Raw genomic sequence first — 20,735 nt, 5'->3', positions numbered from 1 at the left:
GTCAGCTGGGATATGCTCACCCGTGACCCTAATGAGGCTAAAGCAACATTTAAAAAATGGATGGATGGAATTACAAATATATTTTTTCAGACAGAACAAATATTTCACATATATTTTACTCTAAGCGTTGGAGTGTATCGATTTATTTGACAAGACACAAAATAGTTAATGTAAAAAAAGATTTGTTCATGGCTTTAAATCATTTTTACAGTGTAATACTTAGTAATACTCAGTTAATTCTGTACATTCGCACAAAACTACTTTGCACTGTTAAATGAAAAATATATTTTAAAAAGTCTGCATTAAATTGATGGTATCTTTGTTCCCCTTTTGTGGTGGAATTTGAACATCTGCAACATTATGCAAGAACTCATAGAGCAACTTGGCGTTACTGGCATTCTCAAGTATTTCTGCCAGCTTGTCCTGGCTCAGTTTGGTTAGATCTGCCAGGCTGTCAGCATTTCTTATGAGCGCTCGAAAGTTTTTCGTGTTGACCCCCGGCATCTTGAGCAAGAAGTCGTACGGCCCGGCATTATAGAGCTCTGTCGATTCAGCAACCACGTCTGATTCGGCTGTGACCGCTTGAGCCGCCACGGCGTCAGGTTCTTTGCGACCTTTTTTCAGCTCCAGAAAAAGCTCACATGTGGCGTGCGGCGAGGGGCACCAGAGGATGCGGAGACGCGGGAAATGCAACGTGAGCAAAGTGAGTTTGGAGGAAACATCGTTGGCAGATATCTCGTGGCGGAAGTCGGAGCGGGCCATTAGGGAAAAGGGCTTCGCCGGGTCGAACTCGATGAGCAACACTGGTTTCCTGTAATAGCGATTCATGGAGAGGCACTGGGTATAGAGGCGACCGCTCTGCAAGGAGCCAATCAGATCGCTGACACTCTTGCGTTCCACGCAAATGTCCGGCGTAAGGATGTAGTCCCCGACTTCCAAAGTGACAGGCTCGATGTCCAGGCCACGGCGGTGGAGCAGAGAGGGAAGCTCACTGCGGAACTCACGCATGTCTACAATGACTCGGGAGGGCTCTTTAGGCTGGTCTTGGCCTCCTGTTTGAACACAAACTGATCCTCATCATGAGAGACAAAAATTTGATTCACCATCAGTAACCATCGGAAATCTAGAACAGGTTGAAGTTTGTGAACCAGCACTGCAACTGCCACTACTGAAATGGATACAGGGAGTCTTTGGTTTACGAAGGAGTTCCATTCCTAATACAACCCGAATTTGTACACAGCCAGAACGTGCCGTATACTATCACTAACTTACACTAATGCAGTCGTAAAGTCAGAATTACAGTACACCAACAAAAATCGTTTTCGCCCAGGACTTGACTAACTACTGGTCCAGCATACATGTTTTGTTTGCATTTCTGCAGATCAGTGTGATTATTTTTACAAAACATTGTCATTGCTACATAAACTATTTCAAAAATACTGTACATTTTTACTAGGTTGTTTTGTTGTGAATGCTAAATGAAAACAAAAACAAACTTGCCGGCTTTGCGAGTGTTGGTGGTGGCGTTGGCAGGGTCTAAATTCCTGGCAAGGTCCAAGTTGGTGTCTTCTCGTCCCTCCCTCTCCTCTGGGATGACCATAGTAGCTTTTTCCCTGCACAGTCACAAGTCAACCAGTTAGCAAAGCCGTTTTACACCGAAACCCGCAAATACTAAAGCAACTGAATGGGAAAGTGAAAGGATTTTTACTTAATGAGATGTTCAAAGGCTTTCTTCTCTTTGGATAGCCCGGTCAGGTATTTCTGCTCCTCTGTTGAGCCGCCATAGATGAGGAAGTATACCCTAAAGAGGCAAATGAAGACAATCGATTCCATGCAATGTTTTCTCTTGATGCTGCAATGACACATTATCTGATTTCTGCGAACCAATCAGTGAAGGTGATATTGACTAAATGCAAGTATATTATACTGGTTCCTCAAGGTTGTAGATATAATTATGAGGATTGAAAATATTGAAATAAAACAAATAATATGTCTTGCCCTGATCAATAATTGTAGACAGGAAAATAGACGCAAACAAAGACATTCTCCTTCGTGGAAGTAATAGCCTACTCACACACCTGAGTGCCTTGCCAGGTCGACAGGCTTTGTAGAGCTCCAGCTGGCGCACAAAGCTGAGTTCAGCGTCGTAAAGCACCACAAACGTGGGCTCCACTTCATGTAACACACGCGTCAGGCTGTGGGGGTCCGTGCAACCCTTCAGTGGGTGAATGACCATCAGGGGCTCCTTCAGGACTGCGTAGTAAGCGTCAGATGACAAATCCAGCTTCAGAGCATTTTCTTCCGCCATATCGTCTTCATCGCCAAAGTCATCCTCATCCTCACTGCTGCCCATCACCGCCGCTTCAACGGTTTGCTCTTTACCAATCATCTGAGTCAAGGTCAGAGAGGGTCTGCTTTTAGCCTTGCTAGTCTTTTTTTTCGGCTCCTTCCCTTTCGCGTTCCCTCGGCCCTTTCCTTTGGACCCGCCTTTGAGAAGGCCCTTGTCTTTTTTGTGATTCGCCAACTCAAAAGCAGAGGCGGACGACGGATCTCGTTTGGCGATGGTGCGTGTGTAAAGTCTGTTCAGGAGCCACTCTGCACCGTGCCTGATGTACTGCTGCAGCTGAGCACAAGTCCTGTCATCGCTGGCGCAGATCAGCACGCGACCTGGAAGGTGATGGGTTACAACATCAAAAGAAAAAGAAGCTAATTCATGTTGTGGACTCATAGAAGCATAATATGCAATTATGATTATTAATATCCATACACAACAATACGAAGCGTGCACACTGTTAGAGAATATAGCAGTTTTCCCCACAATTGTTTTAAAAAAGACGTACATTTTTTTCCCTACAATTTAAAAGAGTTTTCAGGTCTCAATAAAAGGTCTCTGACATTCTTCAGTAAAATACACAACGGAATAAAATACAGCACACTTAATATCTACTTGTCACACTCTGGTTAGAATCACTCACTTTCAGTGGGGAGTTCTGTCTCATACAAATTCCAAGTACAGCTTTCGTAACCATGATGACCGGTGATGAAGCGAGCCTATTCAGTGTTGTCAACTTTGTCTCTATATTCAGCGATAACTTATCTAACCTCTTAAGCAACTATTTTTTTTTTTTTTTTTTTAAAGTGATGAGGAAGCAATCTAATGACTTTTTGTGGTGTAAGTGGAGAATTCTGGAGACTCAGGGACTCCCTTCAAGGCAGGTGATGTTCACCCCCTATGCATCTAGACTGCAATTGAATGGCGCATGCACAAAGCCACCACAGGCTAATTTAACCAGGAACTCGGTGTGAGCAGAAGTTATTTAGTAAATTATCCTCACTGTTACAGGTGGAAATGCGGAACAGGTCGCGAACAGATACATTTCCAAAAAAGGCAAACATCAAAATATTGACCTCATTGTTTTATTTCACACTTCATGGGTGGACAGGCACCATACAGACCTAACTATATGTTTACAAGCCATTAAAATATCTGTTTACATAACATAATATGTCCACATTAAATACAGTAAAACGTCTAAAGTAGGACAACCCTGAGGTCGTACATCCATTTTCTATACCACTTGTTCTCATTAGGGTCACGGGTAAGCGTGAGCCTATCTCAGCTGACTTTGAGCGAGAGGCAGTGTACACACTGAACTGGTCGCCAGCCAATCGGCAGGGCACATATCGTCAAACAGTGATTCATACTCACATTCACACCCATGGACAATTTAGACTTCAATTAACCAAACATGCCAGCAGAAAAAAACAACTTTGGAAGTATAAGGAAGACGCGCTGACCAATCGTTTACTGTGCTGCCCCTGAGGTTGTAGCAAAAAAAAATTCATGCTGTGCGCGCTTGGGCTTTTTCCTTGGGTTTTCTGTTACAATGAGTCCAAAAGAAGGACCAGCAAGGGGTGTTAAAGAAAAGACCTTGAGACTCATAGAGGACTATAAAAGAAGTATTATATGCAAACATAATAATTAAATACCAATAATAAATAATTGATAAATATTATATGCTGCGATTGGCTGGCAACCAGTTCAGGGTGTACCTCGTCTTCTGCCCGATGATAGCTGGGATAGGCTCCGGCACGCCCGCGACCCTAATGAGGAGAAGCGGCTCAGAAAATGGATGGATGGATAAATATTAAATGCAAATAGGACTATACTTCAGAGTACTTCAAATTGCCTCTACCGAGATAACTGCTGACAGTTTGACCCTGGAACAGTATTATTTATATTTCTTTTATTTCCTATGGAAAATTCAGTTTTGAAATCAAAACATTCTGGGACAGATCGTGTTTGAGAGTGTAAGAGCAGGGGTGACCAACACGGGCAGCAAGTAGCCCCTAAGGACCACATGAGTAGCTTGCGAGCTCTTTCTAAAAATAGCTCACCAGTGATGGCAAATTATGATGTCCTAAGAATCTTGTAGAAGTGATCATTATAAAATGTAAACACTTGCAAGAGATATATAGGAATTAAGTGTTGGATATGGATGAATGGTTGTTTTTTAGTTTTAGTTTAATTAGTAATTAATTATTGTATTATTTCAGAAGTGTGTATCAAACTGGTATCCCTTCGCATTAATCGGCATCCAAGAAGTAGCTCTCCGTTTCAAAAAGGTTGGCGACCCTTGCCTTAGAGGTTCCTCTGTACTTCAAATCTTTTTCTATGTGTTTTGTTTTCACACAAACGATATATTAGCTCTCTGAAAATTTTATTTGAAAACTAATTTTCATAAAATGAGATTGGCTGAAGTGGTTATTGTGTGGACAAACACCACTGCTGTGAAGAAATTTATTTATTTCTTTATTTTTTTTACTTGAAAAATACCCAAGTCTGTGTAAGGGTAAATACAGAAACTATTCTAAGGATGACAAATCTAACCTGGTTCATACTGGGAGTTCTTGTTCTCATTCTCAATCTCCTGCAGGACTTCAGAGAGAGCCTCCCACTTTGGGCTCTTCTCCAGCACCAGCACCCGCTTCACCTCTGAAATACACACACGCGTACACACACACACACAAACAAACACACACACGCACACACACACGCTTTAAGCAATCTTTGCATGAAGACTCAACTGTCTTCTGTGTGTATTTTCTGTACGTTGGAGATTTCAATCTCGCTCATCTCTCTCATCTACTAACATCTTCTCACAACGTAGAATGTGCAACAAGAGGGAATAAAGCACTCCTGTATACTAAAAGGGCAATGTAAACGGAGCTCTTGTATATTTTAATTAGAAATAATATTTTATTTGATGATTTATGATTGTTTTCTCATTATTTTAATTATTGTCTTTTATGTTTTATGCATAGCACTTTGTTACAGCTGTGGTTGTTGTTAAAGAGCTATAGAAATAAAGTTGCGTTAAATTGAGTCACCTGAAGCGGAGGGTGGCTGGTTTTTTTCTGCTTCAGCTCCCACTTTAAGTTTCTTCTTGCTTTCCGGGATGTGGTATACTCTGGACCTGGCATTTACAAACATTGAGGTACTGGAGTCCAAGAAGAGCCACCCTGAATTTAAATATTAATAAAATAATTTCTATTAGAAGTTAAATAGAAGAGATTAATTAATGAGTTGTTACTGATGGGCATATGATTGAATGCACATTTATGACTGCCACTGTTCTTAGCACAGACATAATACCCTTAAAATTATCGGGGCAGCAGTTCACCTGAGTTGGAGCCAAAGTTTTTTTGGCTGCAGCGAAGGGATTCGAGCAGATTGAGGAACGTGACACAGTCGTACTGGGTGAGGTACAGCAGCAGAACCCTCAGGACCTTCAGGTCCTGGACCAGCGCCTTTGTCTTTGATCCCAGCTGGTGCCACAAGGGGTCCAGGTAATGGCGGATGGTCTGGATGATGAAACAGAAGAGGAAATACACTTGCCTATATTTCATTTACCTATACTTGGATTCAAGCAACATAAACTGTACGCACCTTATCAAAGGCATTGCTAAGTGTGTTTTCCAAGGAGAGATCCTCCGCCTCCAAGGTGGGATTGTAGCGTTTCAGCTCCTTCAGACAGGCACCCATGATGTCCAAGATGGAGCTCTGGATGGCCTTCATAGAAGCAGTCAATGAGACATGGAGTTCCACCACATCCGGCTTGTGTCTGTCTAGGGCTGTGTTCACTGACGCTTGGAATCTGTTGAACATAGCATAGAGAGAGAAAGAGAAACAGTGTGAGATGTTGCGGGACAAAAAAGTAAAAGACAAATGGCAGCAGACCATCAGAAATCAAACACACAACGTTACAGGAAGCTGTTTCCATTTGTTGGGACTTTGATGGGTGTGAAGAACAGGCCTGACACATCATTTTATGTGGCCCGCGAAAGCAAATCATGCGTCAACCTCCATGATTCTTGCTAAGATCTGTACCAAAATTCCTGTGTTAATGTGGCAGGTGTATGTGGACTCCCATTGAACATGAGTTTGAATGTGATCTGTTACTTCTGAACACAGCCACATGCCAGTTACAAGAGGGAGTGCATCCTTGTGCAACCAGATTTAGTTGTATTAATTGACTTAACCTTTATGTAATCAGGTAAAAGACCATTTAAAACAGAACATCTCTATTGCAATGGTGACCTGGCCAAGAAAGCAGAAAGTTCGTCATGTCCAAGTGAATCACATACAAGTTTGTTGCAGTTATTTATTTTCACCTCCCCTCTCAAAAACATGTTGAGTTGTACAAATTGTAAGTCACATTAAGGGTGGAAAAAGTTTTAAAAAGAATTATCTTAGTCAAAATTCTTTTCCATCACAAATACCTGGCATTTGACCAGGCGTGTGTATAATTTGAATATACACTGCAGCCTTGTCCCTGTTTTTAATCTGCCTGGTGAGCCTAAAGTATTGGGCTGTTTAACAAGTGGAAACAATATAGTATAAGACCATTTTTGGAGCTGAATTTGGCTTGTTATTTTACAGACATTTTATTTTATAGAAGAAGAAGAATAACCTTTTTATTGTCATGAACAGGTATGCATGCACACGATATTATTTTATTTGACGTTCATGCGCTTATTTAATAAATAAACCCGAAGTTACTCACGAGTTACTCAATAGTTGAGTAGTTTTTTCACTGAGTACTTTCTTACTCTTTGGTGGATTACTTTTTACTTTTACTTGAGCCATCTTATTCTAAAGTAACCTTACTCTTATTTCAGTACAACATTTGGCTACTCTACCCACATCTGGTCATATGTAATTAATAATAACGTTGAGCTATTGCAAGCATTATTTTGTTACTAAAACCCATCAATCAATTTGATGTGTATATTTTGAGGCGATTAAACATTTATATGGTTTCGCGGTCGTAATGACCATAACTGCAATGTGGCCTGTGACAAAAAATTGTTTGACACACCTGCTTTTGAGGTTCTACTGGATAGTCAAGACATTATGCTGCTTTGATTTGTGATGAGTTCCAGTACATACCTGGGCCAAAGGTATAGCTTCTTGACAAAGAGGTTCCGCATCACACGCTCCACCTGGCAGAAGCCTGAGGAAAAGGCTGTGGCTTTGTCGGTGAAGGCTTTGATGAAGCCCGTCTTGTTTTTCTGTCGGAACAGTCGTAGGATAAACGCTTCCTGACACGACTCGATGATTTTGTGAGCGCGGTATACCAGGATGCCTGCCAGAAAGTATAGGCAACAGAAAGAAAATGTATGCACAATTGACTCCAAAGGAACATAGAAATTCTAATAAATAGCTTGTCTGTTGTGTGCATATTCACTGGCCAAGAAAGTACTGTCGGTCAAGTACACCTGCACAATCAAATACAGATGTGTTGCATATTGAACGAAATTTTAACAAGTTTGGGCATCAACCCATAGTTTTGCTAGTTATCGCAAACCTGTTGTCCAGGTTTGATCATGTGACATTTGCAACGCAAGCAGAAAAGCAGTTGTAACATACACACACACACTCATACGGCTTGGAATGACTTTTTTTGCACCCAAATAGTTTACAATGTGTTTCAATTAGTTTAAGTGTGTTTAACGCGTACGTCAAGGTTGGTAGGGATCAATTAAAACTACGTTTTTAGATGGTCTCCCTATTGCGGATTTTCGCCTATTGCGGGTGAGTCTGGAACATTTCCCTGCAACCATTGGGCAGCCGTGGCCCAATGGTTAAGATCATTGCCTGCCACTGTGGGGGATCTAGGTTCAAGACCCCGACTGGCCCATCCACCAACATCCCCCGGACTCACGGCTGTGGTGTCCTTGAGCAAGACACTGATACCCCGAAATGCACCCCGGGCACTTCAGCTGCCCCCCTGCATCCTGTGTGTTCTACGAACATGTGTATGTGTTCACTGTGATGGGTTAAATGCAGAGAACAAATTTCATGAGCATGCATGCATGTTCATGACAATAAAAGATGATTCTTCATCAATGAACGGAGGTTCACTGGATTTCTTTAATGAGCCTTTCTGAAATTTCAAAACTACATTAAAAGCTGCCCCGCACATTGATTGGGTCAATTGCAGTGAGGACGCGTAGGGGTCAACATCGCCTGCTCTGGAGGGAGTCTCAGAGTCTCCAGAAGACCTCATTTCTCACAGGTGAGCAGGAGCCTAGCTGACTTTGGGCGAGAGGCCGGGTACAACCTGGAGCGGTCGCCAGTCAATTGCACAACACAAAGAAAAAAAAAAAAGAAGAATTCACACCTATGGACAAGTGTTGACAAGTCTTCAATGAACGCGCATGAACCTATGCATGTTTTGGAATGTGGGAGGAAGCTGGAGTACCCGGAGAAAAACAACGCAAGCATGCATACATACATACATAAATAAATACAAACTCCCCATAGAAAGGACGGAATCAAGATTTGAACCTCAGAACTGTGAGGCAGATGTGCTAACCACTCACTATCGTGCTGCCTGAGACAGAACCATAACCGCCAAAATCAAGTGATCTAAATCATAGCGTGACAAGTGATTATTACGTGTGCTGCAATGACATTACACAAGATATTTGCACATTTTGATGAAATAATGTCAGAGACCTTTCATTATGACACCTGGGAATGCTTTTAAATTGTGGAAAAATGCATTAATTTCTACTTTAATAATCAGTAATTGATTATTATGCCGATTCCTACCTCTGTATACAGTTTTTAAAATACATTACAGGGCTATTCTGATATAGACGAGGCATTACTATTATTATTAATTCTACTGCTTTATGTGTTAGTTCCAATTAACATGATGTAAACCATTTCAACAACGTCAACCAGAAATATGCCTCCACGACGCATGTACACTCACCTGATATAAGATGGGCAGGTATGCGGTCGGTGAGGAAGTCGACCACCAGGATTCTGCTGGTGACAAACAGTACCCCTCCCTCGGTGTACACATTGTATCGCTCGGTGCCTTGGACCTCGCTGGTCACCGTCCTTGGCAAGTGAGTCACACCTTCCACTCGCAACTGCTCCGTAAAATACTCCTAATAATGAAAACACCTGGTGTTTGACAGCGGTCGTGGGAAGTATAACCTTGTACTTTGTAATACTTTGTTCATGTTCTTAGGGGTTTTCAGGTATCTGTAATGTGAGTATATATTTTTTTCTGACAACTTTTCACTCTTACTCCCTACATTTCAAAATAGATATCTGTACTTTCTACTCCTGACGTTTGTCAAAATATTGATTCTTATTCAGGAACTTATAAAGTGGAAAAAACAAGGACAGAAGTGATATGAAGGAACGTGAACCAGGGAGCATTAACAGTAATGACGCAACAGTTTCCTAGAAGTAAGATATTCCCCATCCATGGCCATATTAAAGACAATTGTTTGATGTTGTCAGCTCCAAGAATAACCGTCCAGCCTAAAAACCACCAGCATTTGGCATTGAAAATTTGACAGTTGTTATAATTTGCTAATTCATCTTTTTTTTTTTGTTAGTTTACAACGTTAGTAAACTATGAGATCACGTTGTTGTTAATAATAAAAGAGCGTAACTACTCAACTCAACTTGATTACTAGAGCACTTAAAGAAAAACCGCAGTTGTAACAAAGTGCTGTTCATTAAACACTGCACTTTGTGTACAGATACATCCCGTTGTGCAGTTATCAATATATATATATTATGTAACTGACATCAGAAGGGCTTTTTTCTTTTCTACTTAAGTACATTTGAGTCATTAGTAAAAGTCATTAGTAAAAAAAAAAAAAGGAAAAAAGTGTACACGAGTTTAATTATTACATCTCTTCTACTTAAACCATAAGTATCTATACTTCTACCTAAGTACAGAGTGTGAGTACTTTTGCAAGATCTGGTGTTTGACACGATACACTACACTGGCAGTTTATAGGAATGTCGTTAGCGTAATAGCATATTTGCATAGGTAATTTTTTTTACCTTGGGGTCACAATATCAATTCAAAAAAATACCAACATGCCTGCTAAAACGTTTTTTTTTTTTTTTTTTTAATGTCTGTGTTGATTCTCAGTCACCCAGGTTATGGAGATCTGTAAAGGTTGAATCGAGGCAACGTGACTCATGTGGTTTGTTGCGGTGTTACTTGTTTTCGGGCAAGTATGCTATTCGGGCTAACGATGTGGTGGTTCTGCTGACCTGCTCGGGGGTGGTGGTGTTAAGAAGTAGAACCAGGCTGCCTTGCTCCGAGTACACCCGCATGAACTGCAGCAGGATACGGTCTATCCCCATCCCCTCCGCCACCGCGAGCAGCCCGTCACAGCCGAACAGGCTCAGAAACATTTCGGTCTCAAACTCCAGCAGAGGGCCCGCCATGGTGGAACCCCACCCCGAAGCAGGAGGAAATAATACACCCTGATTCGCTTTACAATGTCAGCTAAAAGCAATTAGAACCATTTTAAAATTAAGAGTGCGAGCTAGAGGGAGCTCGCGCCCCCGTCATCAGTGTTGACGATGGACTTCCGGTCACGTGACGTAAAAACCCCGACTCTGTAAACGAGAGATCATAAAGAAACGTATCGACGCCATCTACTGGTGTGTTAATGCACAATAAGGACGCCAATACAATTTTGACAAGTCGCACATTTTTAAGTTAGTCATATTTTTGAGACTTGTAATTTTACAAGAATAAAATTGTGTATTTGTGAGTATTTCTTAGATTATCAATTGATAATGACTTTGTTCTTCTAAAATTAAGACTTTAATCTTGAAAATGTTCTATTTGAAAATCTACATTTTTTTTCTTGAGATTGCTAACCGAATAAATAACTACAAAGTCACACATAAACATTTTATGTATTAAGAGTTAAGAGCATAAAGCATGAGTAGGAGGTCAATAAAAAAGACGGACATTCTTTAATTACACACACTTTTTTTTCCTTTACATGATTTAGCCTGTAGCTAGAGAACCAGAATTGTGAGCGGCTTGTACTGCAGGAAGCGAATGAGACTCGTTGGCATGTCCAGCTGCTCAATACAGTGGATCTTGTTGATCTTTTTGAGGTATCTTCGCACCGCCAATCGGCACTGTGAAGTCAAGGCCTTGGGATTTCCTGAGGACATAACAGAGGGGGTGGGGGGTATACATTAAGTACTCTATGTATCAATATCACAACATCCCACTGAAAAGATCACAATTGCCAGGTTGTTATTTTTATGATTATTCGTCCCAACAAGCAAGACAATGTCAGGGTTTAATTTGTGCTTAAAGAATAATGCTGTTTTTTTGTTTTTAAGAACGGTTTGTTCACGGTGGACTAGTAGTTAACACATCTGTCCTCCTGGGTGGAGTTCATGCGTTCTCCACGTTTCCTCCTGGTAGTCCGGCTTGTACCCGCCTTATATAAACAATGGCATTGAAGATGGTCTAAATTGCCCAATCTAGTGAACGTGAGTCTGGATGCTTGGTCATTAATATGCTAAACCAAATTTTGTTGTTGCATTACAGCAACTTTTTGAGTACGCTGATAGTGTTTTGTTTATAATCACATATATTCATATGATTTGTGACACCTCTCTCTTGCAGAAGCAACTCCACGGCCTCGTTCTGCTTGGTGGACTTCTCGATGATGAGCGTGGGAAGGTAGACGTTGGCGCCAAAGTCGATGAGGAGCTGGATGTACTCCACGCCGCAGCCGTGCCTCAGACACATTTCCAGGACGGTTTTGGGCTGCTTGATGGAGCTCAGCAGTCTGGCATCGACGCAGTTGTAATCCGGATCAGCACCATAGAGGAGTAGCAGTCTGAAACACTCCATGTGTCCGTACACGGCTGCCAGGTAAAGCGGGCCGCTCGACACCCTGGCGCTCGAGGTCCACAGCAGGACTTTGGCACGCGAGTTGACCTCGGCGCCGTGTCTCAGCAGTTGCTGTAATATTTCCACATCGCCCTCGCGAGCCGCGGTGAGGACGGGGGAGCAGTTGTTGGAGGAGCTCCCGTTAGGGTCGGCACCGGACCGGAGGAGCGCTAAGACGCAGTCCAGGTACTTCCCGCGAACGGCGGCAAAAAGCGGCGTCTGAGCCTTGACGTCCACGCAGTCCACCAGGGCACCGTGGGTCAGCAGGACCTGCAGGCAGCTGAGATGGCCCTTGGACACCGCGGCGTGCAGAGGGGTGCCCGCGATGCCCCAGCCTCCTCGGTAGTTGATGACCTTCTTGTAGATTTCCTGGCACAACATCTCATCCAGGAGTCTTTCATTGTTTTGTAACACTGCTTGTCGGAGCTGGGAGATTTCACAACAACTTTCTTCTTCTGTGGTCCTGAGCTGGAGCATAGAGAACCTGCTGGACAAGGCACACGAACACAGATGATGTCAACTGGAATAGAGAAAGGTTCCTACCTACCTCTGCCTAACTTTTTGTGAGCAGTGTACAATAATCCAAATTTCCAATGTTAAAGAGGTATTAATTCAGCAATATAGTTAATGATGTAGTTGTAGTTTGTAGTGGTGTGAAGCTGTGCCTTAAACGTTTACATTTCATACAATGTTTATACAATACTCTCCTCACAACATAAGATAAAACATAAATAAACAAGATACACATCACTAAGATATCAACTAAAGAAGGAATAGTTACATTTATCGTTTACGCCCAGGAAACTATAATAAAATACAAAATACTTGCATTGACGGAATAAATGCCACTAGGTTAAATCCAAACAAAGCTAATGTTGGCGGTTAATTGTAAATAACGTTTTCTTCTATAATTACCGTTTACGATTAGGAAAATAATGACGATTTAAGATCTACATATTGATCCTTATCTTAAACTACCGTTAGCAGCTAAATGTAAACAACAGTTCAAGCCCACCCGTCATGTTAATCCGTGTTTCCGCACGGGTCCGATTCCATTCACTTTCTGCTCAAACAACAACCGCAACCATCACAAAAAAATATTTTATTGTTATGAAAACTGTTCTTTGCTTTTTGACATGTGGTCATTAAACAGAAAAAGCATATTTTTTTCGAGGTTTTACCAGCGATGTGTCACCGTAGGCCGTCCGCTTTTCCTGTTTTATTCTTCCTTGTAATTTCAATGACGTTGAAATTCAGTTACAAATGCACATTACTGCCCCTCCTGTCTCCATGTAGCATTACACCAATTTGGCAACGTGTTTCATATTCTTAAAGAAAACACGAATTTCATATTGTACTATTGAAACTATTATCAACCATATTTATACAAAATAATATCCTGTTTTATCAATAATTAACTTTCAACAGTAATACATGTTAATCATAATTTATACCGTAGACTCATCAGTAACATTTTCTTTGATGATTGACAACATGGAGGTGTTTGCATTTGACGGACAATATGACGGCGTTGTGTCCAAGGTAAGAAACTTTTGTTTTTATTTTATTTTAATTGGAATTTTAAAGTAAACAGGATAGGCTCCAGCACGTCCGAGAAAATGGATGGGGGGAAAATGTAAGATACTATCGGAATCAGTTCCATGAAAAAAACCCACAATTGTTTCCATGGTAATGGACTAAACTTGTCAGATCAGGTTTGCTTTACCACCCCCTTCCAACTTTCTGCCTTCTCTCCAGGCAACACCAATGGCATCTCTTCTTTTAAAACCAGGCCCATTTCTTTTGCATGTGCGTCACAGGCTCTTTGTTCAGTCAATGATGAGATTAAAATTGGAGCACACCAAATTGATTAATATATATATATATATATATATATATATATATATATATATATATATATATATATACCATTTTTCAAAGCAACATTTCTTTGTATATTCTTCAAACATGTCTCATGCAACAGTACCCAATGAGCTTGATTTATTTTATCTCTGTGTGCCCTGTGCTGTATTGTGTCTGTCTATGAGTTTTACAGCTTGCTAATGTGTGGGCCTCCGCTGTCCGCTCTGCTTCTACGACTGTTGCTGAGAGACAAAGAAGAAGTCACCCGGGTGCTGAAAGAAAGTGGCGAAGAGGCCTTTTGAGCAGACACATCACCACAACTCATTGTGGGACGGTTGTGAGAAGACACAGGATGTTAGTGAGGGAGAGAGTAAAGACACAGCTTCAGGTTGAAGCTGAAGAAAAGCAAAAATAATTGTGAGGACCTGATCCTTTTTTCCCTGTACAACTGCACTGAAGATGTAAGGGAAGTCAAGGTATTATGACTGCTTCTTTTGTATAGGATACACCTCTTACTGTGCATGATGAGAGTCATGCTCACTCCGCAGAAGCAAGCATGGAGGATTCTTTGCATTGTTTTGATGAGCACAACAGGAGGTGAGAAGTTTGTTTTAGAACTTTAATTGGGACAGTTTTTTTTTGCAGCTCAGTTGAGACTTTGGTCCAATTTTTGCTGACTGAATTTGGATGTCACTGCTTACTAAGTGAGTTAGAGATGGTATTGGTTAACTCGACTGACATCTGGGCAGCCAGCGTGGTTTCAATGACCACTCAGTGATGTTGAGGATTCACCGTCATAATAGATTTGTTCTTTTTTGTAATGAAAGTCCGTTTTTGCTGTATTTACTTTATTTCAGACACACTAGTACTTAGGCCTTATTAATTCACATTTATTATTAATTGACATCAGAATGATTGTTGTACAGTACATACAAAAAACTTTTCAAAATGCTGAGCTTGATTATTTTTAACACTGTAATTATATACCAGTAAGAAATATTAATATAGATTTAATGTCAAAAAACGGCGGCACCATTCTTCTACTGCCTTATAGCAAGTCATGTGGCGTCCATTTCAATTTAAGTCATCAAATATGAGCCCTTCCACTCCAAAGGAATAATCTACTATGCCATCTAACTCAAAACAAACATCAATCTGAGAAATGTGCTAATTGCCCATTCATCTCAAACTGTACAATATATTTTATTATAAGCAAGACAATCCCCTTTCAGCAAACTTCTAACACAACAGCCTGTACATATAGTATGTGTGAGTGTTTAAGTGACAAATACGGTATTTAAGGCTGATGATGTGTGTGCTCAATAGTTCCTTTTGCACGTGAATGTGAAGGCCGCCCTGCAGAAGTCAGCTCCTGTCCAAAAGGCAGTCGTGTCCACCTGCCCAGCCTGCGATGCTTCTGGCTCTCTGAGAAGCCGTCCACGTGGTCTGAGGCTTCAACTTCCTGTCAGCAAACTCGCGGAGGACGTGTGGCAGCTGCTGACAATTTGGCGCTCCAAAACTTCCTCCACCACTCATTCCCAGTGTGAGTCCACAAAGAAATAAAAAACTGTATCATTCCCAAACAGCATGACATAAAAATAATAATATATTAACTTTGATAAAAAACATTTTTCCACAATTTGTGTCAGATATTTATTTCAATTCCTTTCTTTTTGGGCATAAAAAAAAGTTTATGAAATTTTGTTGGGTGAATTTCCAGCCATCTTGTGAAAACTGAGTCTCAGTCATTAAGACTCAAAAGCTTAGCGGCGACATTTTATATGCAAATTGTGTCATCACAATTGTGCAAAATTCTGAACAGCTTACTCACATATATTTTGGGAAATAGTCTGCGCACAAAAAAAAGGAACTTCATTCTCCAATGTCACACTTGGGCACACTCCGTTGTTCTCTAGAGACCCAAACTATTTGTTTGCAAACAATTAAATGGTCAATTTTCCAGTTTGTCAAATGCCCCCTTTGAGTAACGATCACACTTGTCCCGCTTTTTTTGTCTAGGAAAAGCACTGAGTGGGTTTGGATTCAGGGAGCAAGTGGAGATGGACCAGACAAGGTTGGACTTGTGGAGTCAGCAAGTCCTGCATGGCAAGGTGGAGGCAGAGACAAACAGAAATTGTGCACTCAGATGGCTCTGGGGATGCCTGGAAATTGGAGGACATCCCCCTGTGTTAAACAATACTACTTCTTCTGTCAAAATGAATTCAATGGTAAGCTTTAAAGCTTCAGCATGACAGTTCATAATTGCTATTGAGAACTCTCTAAGTCTTTCCATAATGTACTTCTTTTGTGTATGTCCCAGAGTCTTTGCCAGACCCGGACAGTTACCTGGTGGGAGTGGTTCTGATGACTGGCATCTACCATCGTGTCCGGATCGACCCCTTACCAAATGTCCCTGATGTTGAACAACACACTGTGGAGGTCAGTAAAATATCTGGTGGCATCTCTGCATTAGGTTCGGAACAGCCACGACTTTATGGAATGGGGTAAATTTACTTTTGCCCCATTTGTATCTTATATTTAATACAGAGTTGTGATTCAGTTTTGAGACTTGGTGTAGTGGTACATTCACCTGACTTTGGTGTGGGCTGCGTGGGTTCAGTTCAGTGACGGGGTGAATGTGAGTGCGAGTGGTTGTCCATGTCTACATGTACCCTGCGACTGACTGGCGACCAATGCAGGGTGTAGTCCGCCTTTTGCCCGAAGTCAACTGGGATAGGCTCCAGCACCCCGCGACAGTGAACAGGATAAGTTGTATTAAGAATGGATGGATGTCTGTAGATAAACTTATACTGTACAGTATTACCCTGCTATATGTGGACAATAAGGACCAAGCCCTGCAGCAAAATTGCCTATAGATGCTACAAAATGTCAGCAAAGTACTATTTTTGCCTAGATGAACTAAATTCACTTCAACATAATTTCTTGGCATCAAGATGCCAGAAGATGGATGCAAAGCACTACTTTTAAATGGTAAATGGACTGCACTTATATAGAGCTTTATCTCCACCATCACAGGGCTCAAAGCGCTTTACAAAGCCTCACATTTACCCACCAATGAGCGACTGCTGCCATGCAAGGCGCTGCCAGGCCCACTGGGAGCAAATTAGGGTTCAGTGTCTTGCCCAAGGACACTTCGACATGCGGACAGTCATAGCCTTTTATCTAAATGCAGCTCCTCAATTCACTTCTAAATAGTTTCTTGGCAGCAAAATGCCACAATATGGTGCCAAAGTAATACATTATTGCTTGGCCCTGAAAACAAAACATCACATATTTGTGTTTTTCAGCAAATGCGGGAAGCCAGTTAAAAATAAAAAAAAAGGCACTTATGTGAAATTTTATGTAATTTGTGAAAGTTAATATTAATTAGAGAGAAATTGGAATTTTGAAAGCCTTTCGCATACATGTATATACAGTCATTTTCCATGAGTTTTAGATATATCACCAGTTAAAGATCTTTAGATCACATTATCATTTGGACAGCAAAGACAAATGGATTAGACTGACCAATGGAATTCTTACTTTGTCAGGTCCCTTCACACAGATCCAAATAGCATTACTAAAAAATAAATAATGATCAGTAACTATGTTCAGTTCAGTGCAGTTCATAAATAAGGTGCAGTTTAATATGTGCAGTATTGATTGGACAGTAGCAAGACATTCACAATGGTCAAATATCTTTCTTATTGTATTGATATGCTGAAAACTATAAGCACATATTGCTGTACATGATGAAGCACAGAGAGAACCGTGTTTTTAAAATGTGTAAAATTGTAAATGTGCAGGATTTGAAGGGACATGTTTGTGACTGTAGTGTGAAAGTGACTGTTTTTGTTCTATAGATACAGTTGTTCCCGGGCTTGTGGTTCAATCATGCAGGTCAGGTGACTTCACTAGAACTAGTGGTGCAGCCCAGCTCGACCTCCTCTTTGGCCCGCATTCAAATCCTTCGACCCTACTGCAACCCCAACAACCACCTAGTACCTCCAGGTACAATACAAGTCACCCTTTTTGTATATATCTGTTAATAAAACACATCACAATAGCGACAATATACTCATTTTGGTCCTTCAGGTTGCAGTTCTCTGTTGAATCCATTCAGCTGCTGCTCAGTGGTTCCGCTGTGCAACACGACAGGGGGGTGCAGCACGGGCCAGTACTGGTGTCATATACTAGAAGCCTGTCTTCCCAACAGCGATCCCTGTTCTCTTTACGCCTCAGCAGCAGTGGGACGCGGCTTTGCGTTACCACCCAGATACCCAGCAATAGCACCTTTTTACCACTTGGTAGCAGAATTACCCTTGAGAATAAGCCCCTTCTCCGAACTGCAAACTTTCAGCGTGAGTATCCTCAAAATGTGCACTATACAATACACATAATATACAATACGTTTGATAATATATCCACAGTACATCTACATAAACCTGTTCATCCAAGCCATTAATTAAGGTCTTCAAGTAGACTACAATGCAAAAATCTTTCAGCTCGTCATTCCAGTATCACCCCCTCCCCCCCAACCGCCAAAATAAATCTACAATCGGAGGATGTGGGAGCATACAGTACATACAGTACATACTGGTTGTCTACAACTTTGAATTTTTTGTTAGTCGTGACTCGTGACACGTTCTTCTGTATATCACTGCAGGTTCTTCTTCCAGAAGGAGCCATCATTGTCTACCCTGACGATATTGTTGCCATTCAACACAATCGTAACCCTGGAGCCTTTCTACACTGCCTCACCAGCAATGCCTCCCTAAATTCTGTGTGGCGACAGAGTTACCGATCTCTTCGGGGGACGGAGTGGGGGGGCTGGTGGGAGGGAGGCCTCCCTTTCATGCCCCAAGGTGAACACTGGGTGGATGGGGTGGTGTGTGATCTGAGATTGCTTTATGTAGACACACTTCATGGAGGTAGTGAGCATAAGCTGATGGTGGAAACAACCACACCCTCTTACATGAATGCCCTGACACCGAGTGTAAGATCTACATTTGGGCTAAAGCTCATCCACCCTCCACTGGATGGAAAGAACCAGATCCACATTCAACGTAACGTTCCAACCCTCATGGTTGTCATGGTACGATCAGGAGAGAAAGCCAAGTGTTCATGGTCAGCTCCAGTGCTCCAAACTGGACTTCCTTTCAGTCGAACTTGCCCCGATGTTCTGCCCAAATGCGAGACCTATTCTGAGCATATGTGGTTCTCTTCTGTGACTCTAGTCTTACCTTCAGTGGGGCTTCAGACGCTGAACATCAGCGTGACAGATGCAGTAAGATCTCAGAGTTTGAATGTGAAAATGTGTGGCTACGATACAGTGTCGGGACTCAGCGTGGAGCCACGTGGACACGAGAGGATGCTTGTGGACATTCCTCAGGTTTGAGTACAAGGCGTGTTGCTCAATTTTCAAGAATTGTTACATCCTAATTCTTCTGCATATTCCCTATCTCACAGTCATTTACAGCCCGAGTGGATAGTGGCTCATCTGTGATATTCTCATGGGTCATTGACAACTTGGAAGCATTTGCATATGAAGGAGAATCTTACAGTGTTGCGTTCAAGAAAGCTGCTGAGTACAAACTAAAGGTACGGCAGTTTTTAAATGATTTTAATAGTGCTGTTTCAACATCATTTATTGAACTAACAGGTAACAGCATCCAACCCTGTGAGCTCTCAGAGCAAACAGCTCCTCTTGACTGTCGATGAAATTAACCCACTGGGTGAGCCTGAGTTCATGTCTGTCAGGGAGGTTGTAGCAGTGGGTGCTACACACCTCTTCACCCTCAGGGTCAAAGTGGACATCGCCCTGCCAGCTACATTTAGGTAAAGTATGCTTCTATGTACACTCAATCAACACATTGGGTATACCTACAATCTAGACTGATCCAATACAAGGACTGTTCCAAAATGTTGCTTTTGGCAGGACAATAAAACTCAGTAAAGAAGGAAGAATACAACATGTCGTGTTAGTATGTACTGTAACTAAATATACTCAAAATATTAGAAACATCACTATATATGCTGAACCGTCCTGCACCACTGTAAACCACTACCGCTATAATTATATAATGCTACATATTTCTCCCTTAACTTTAAACATATACATTCTTTTTTATAGTATGCTTTTTAGTATGCCGTATGCACATAGGTCACAGTTTTAATTTAGAACCTGTTCTTTTGTGTGTACCCTTATATGAAATATTATATAATTATATATATATATATATATATATATATATATATATATATATATATATATATATATATATATATATATATACATATAAATAATAATACATGTGAGTTAACGTCTGCATGCTATGTAGATGGGATTTTGGAGATGGTAGCAGTAGAGTTATCCATACCGAGCCTGCTCCTTGTGAGACCACGGAGGCACTTGCGGAAAGAGGAGAGACTCAAGCGTTTGTGCAGCACTCTGTGAACTTTACCTATTCGACACCAGGTAAACACTCACCTTTCTTCATGCTATAATTTTTTTTTTGCTGTTGTTGTTGCTCTATTTAACACAAATTACTCCATTTTGTGTCATACATCCAGTGTTCCCCACTAGTCAGCAATATTTTAACTGTCATATATATT

General features: G+C 41.3%; 3 protein-coding genes across 5 annotated transcripts in view; 1 reads left to right on the top strand and 2 right to left on the bottom strand.

The window, feature by feature from the left end:
• Positions 1 to 127: 127 nt before the first annotated feature.
• ercc4 (excision repair cross-complementation group 4) lies at positions 128 to 10,943 on the bottom strand. The gene is made up of 11 exons (XM_061755238.1): positions 10,601 to 10,943; positions 9,288 to 9,468; positions 7,454 to 7,649; positions 5,951 to 6,158; positions 5,685 to 5,865; positions 5,392 to 5,523; positions 4,892 to 4,996; positions 2,079 to 2,667; positions 1,709 to 1,801; positions 1,501 to 1,613; positions 128 to 1,052 (listed from the first exon to the last, which is right to left on the bottom strand). The coding sequence occupies exons 1-11, from the start codon at positions 10,775 to 10,777 to the stop codon at positions 289 to 291; spliced, it is 2,739 nt and encodes a 912-aa protein (XP_061611222.1). The 5' UTR covers positions 10,778 to 10,943; the 3' UTR covers positions 128 to 288.
• Positions 10,944 to 11,294: 351 nt separating this feature from the next.
• asb12a (ankyrin repeat and SOCS box-containing 12a) lies at positions 11,295 to 13,557 on the bottom strand. Of its 3 annotated transcripts, none has more exons than XM_061755240.1 (3): positions 13,439 to 13,557; positions 11,975 to 12,741; positions 11,295 to 11,514 (listed from the first exon to the last, which is right to left on the bottom strand). In XM_061755240.1, exons 2-3 carry the CDS (start codon positions 12,732 to 12,734, stop codon positions 11,363 to 11,365), a joined length of 912 nt encoding a protein of 303 aa, XP_061611224.1. In that variant the 5' UTR covers positions 12,735 to 12,741; positions 13,439 to 13,557; the 3' UTR covers positions 11,295 to 11,362. The 3 variants fall into 3 exon arrangements, with proteins under 3 accessions (XP_061611224.1, XP_061611223.1, XP_061611225.1); XM_061755239.1 differs by having other exon boundaries at positions 11,975 to 12,744; positions 13,439 to 13,555; XM_061755241.1 differs by lacking the exon at positions 13,439 to 13,557 and adding an exon at positions 13,273 to 13,417.
• Positions 13,558 to 14,258: 701 nt separating this feature from the next.
• The window catches only part of pkd1b (polycystic kidney disease 1b), a 30,464-nt gene continuing 23,987 nt past the window's right edge, over positions 14,259 to 20,735 (top strand). Inside the window, exons 1-11 of the mRNA XM_061755888.1 lie at positions 14,259 to 14,537; positions 14,623 to 14,717; positions 15,447 to 15,663; positions 16,140 to 16,348; positions 16,441 to 16,559; positions 17,984 to 18,131; positions 18,216 to 18,481; positions 18,787 to 19,512; positions 19,590 to 19,721; positions 19,783 to 19,958; positions 20,462 to 20,598. Of these exons, the coding sequence (XP_061611872.1) occupies positions 14,642 to 14,717; positions 15,447 to 15,663; positions 16,140 to 16,348; positions 16,441 to 16,559; positions 17,984 to 18,131; positions 18,216 to 18,481; positions 18,787 to 19,512; positions 19,590 to 19,721; positions 19,783 to 19,958; positions 20,462 to 20,598 (2,206 nt within the window). The 5' untranslated portion in view covers positions 14,259 to 14,537; positions 14,623 to 14,641. The remainder of the gene's footprint in view (positions 14,538 to 14,622; positions 14,718 to 15,446; positions 15,664 to 16,139; positions 16,349 to 16,440; positions 16,560 to 17,983; positions 18,132 to 18,215; positions 18,482 to 18,786; positions 19,513 to 19,589; positions 19,722 to 19,782; positions 19,959 to 20,461; positions 20,599 to 20,735) is intronic.

This window comes from Phyllopteryx taeniolatus, chromosome 19 (genome assembly GCF_024500385.1).
Source record: "Phyllopteryx taeniolatus isolate TA_2022b chromosome 19, UOR_Ptae_1.2, whole genome shotgun sequence".
Taxonomy (NCBI): domain Eukaryota; kingdom Metazoa; phylum Chordata; class Actinopteri; order Syngnathiformes; family Syngnathidae; genus Phyllopteryx; species Phyllopteryx taeniolatus.
The sequence above is the reverse complement of the archived record's forward strand: the minus strand, read 5'-3'. Positions and strand labels throughout refer to the sequence as shown.

Excerpts from the sequence above, each read along its gene's own strand:
- ercc4 (XM_061755238.1), bottom strand. The coding sequence starts at position 10,777 with ATGGCGGGCCCTCTGCTGGAGTTTGAGACCGAAATGTTTCTGAGCCTG. Across the intron at positions 5,866-5,950 it reads TTAGCAATGCCTTTGATAAG|ACCATCCGCCATTACCTGGA; the intron begins GTGCGTACAGTT and ends TTCATCATCCAG. Across the intron at positions 1,614-1,708 it reads GCCTTTGAACATCTCATTAA|GGAAAAAGCTACTATGGTCA; the intron begins GTAAAAATCCTT and ends GTGACTGTGCAG.
- asb12a (XM_061755240.1), bottom strand. The coding sequence starts at position 12,734 with ATGCTCCAGCTCAGGACCACAGAAGAAGAAAGTTGTTGTGAAATCTCC. Across the intron at positions 11,515-11,974 it reads GTTGCTTCTGCAAGAGAGAG|GAAATCCCAAGGCCTTGACT; the intron begins GTGTCACAAATC and ends TTATGTCCTCAG.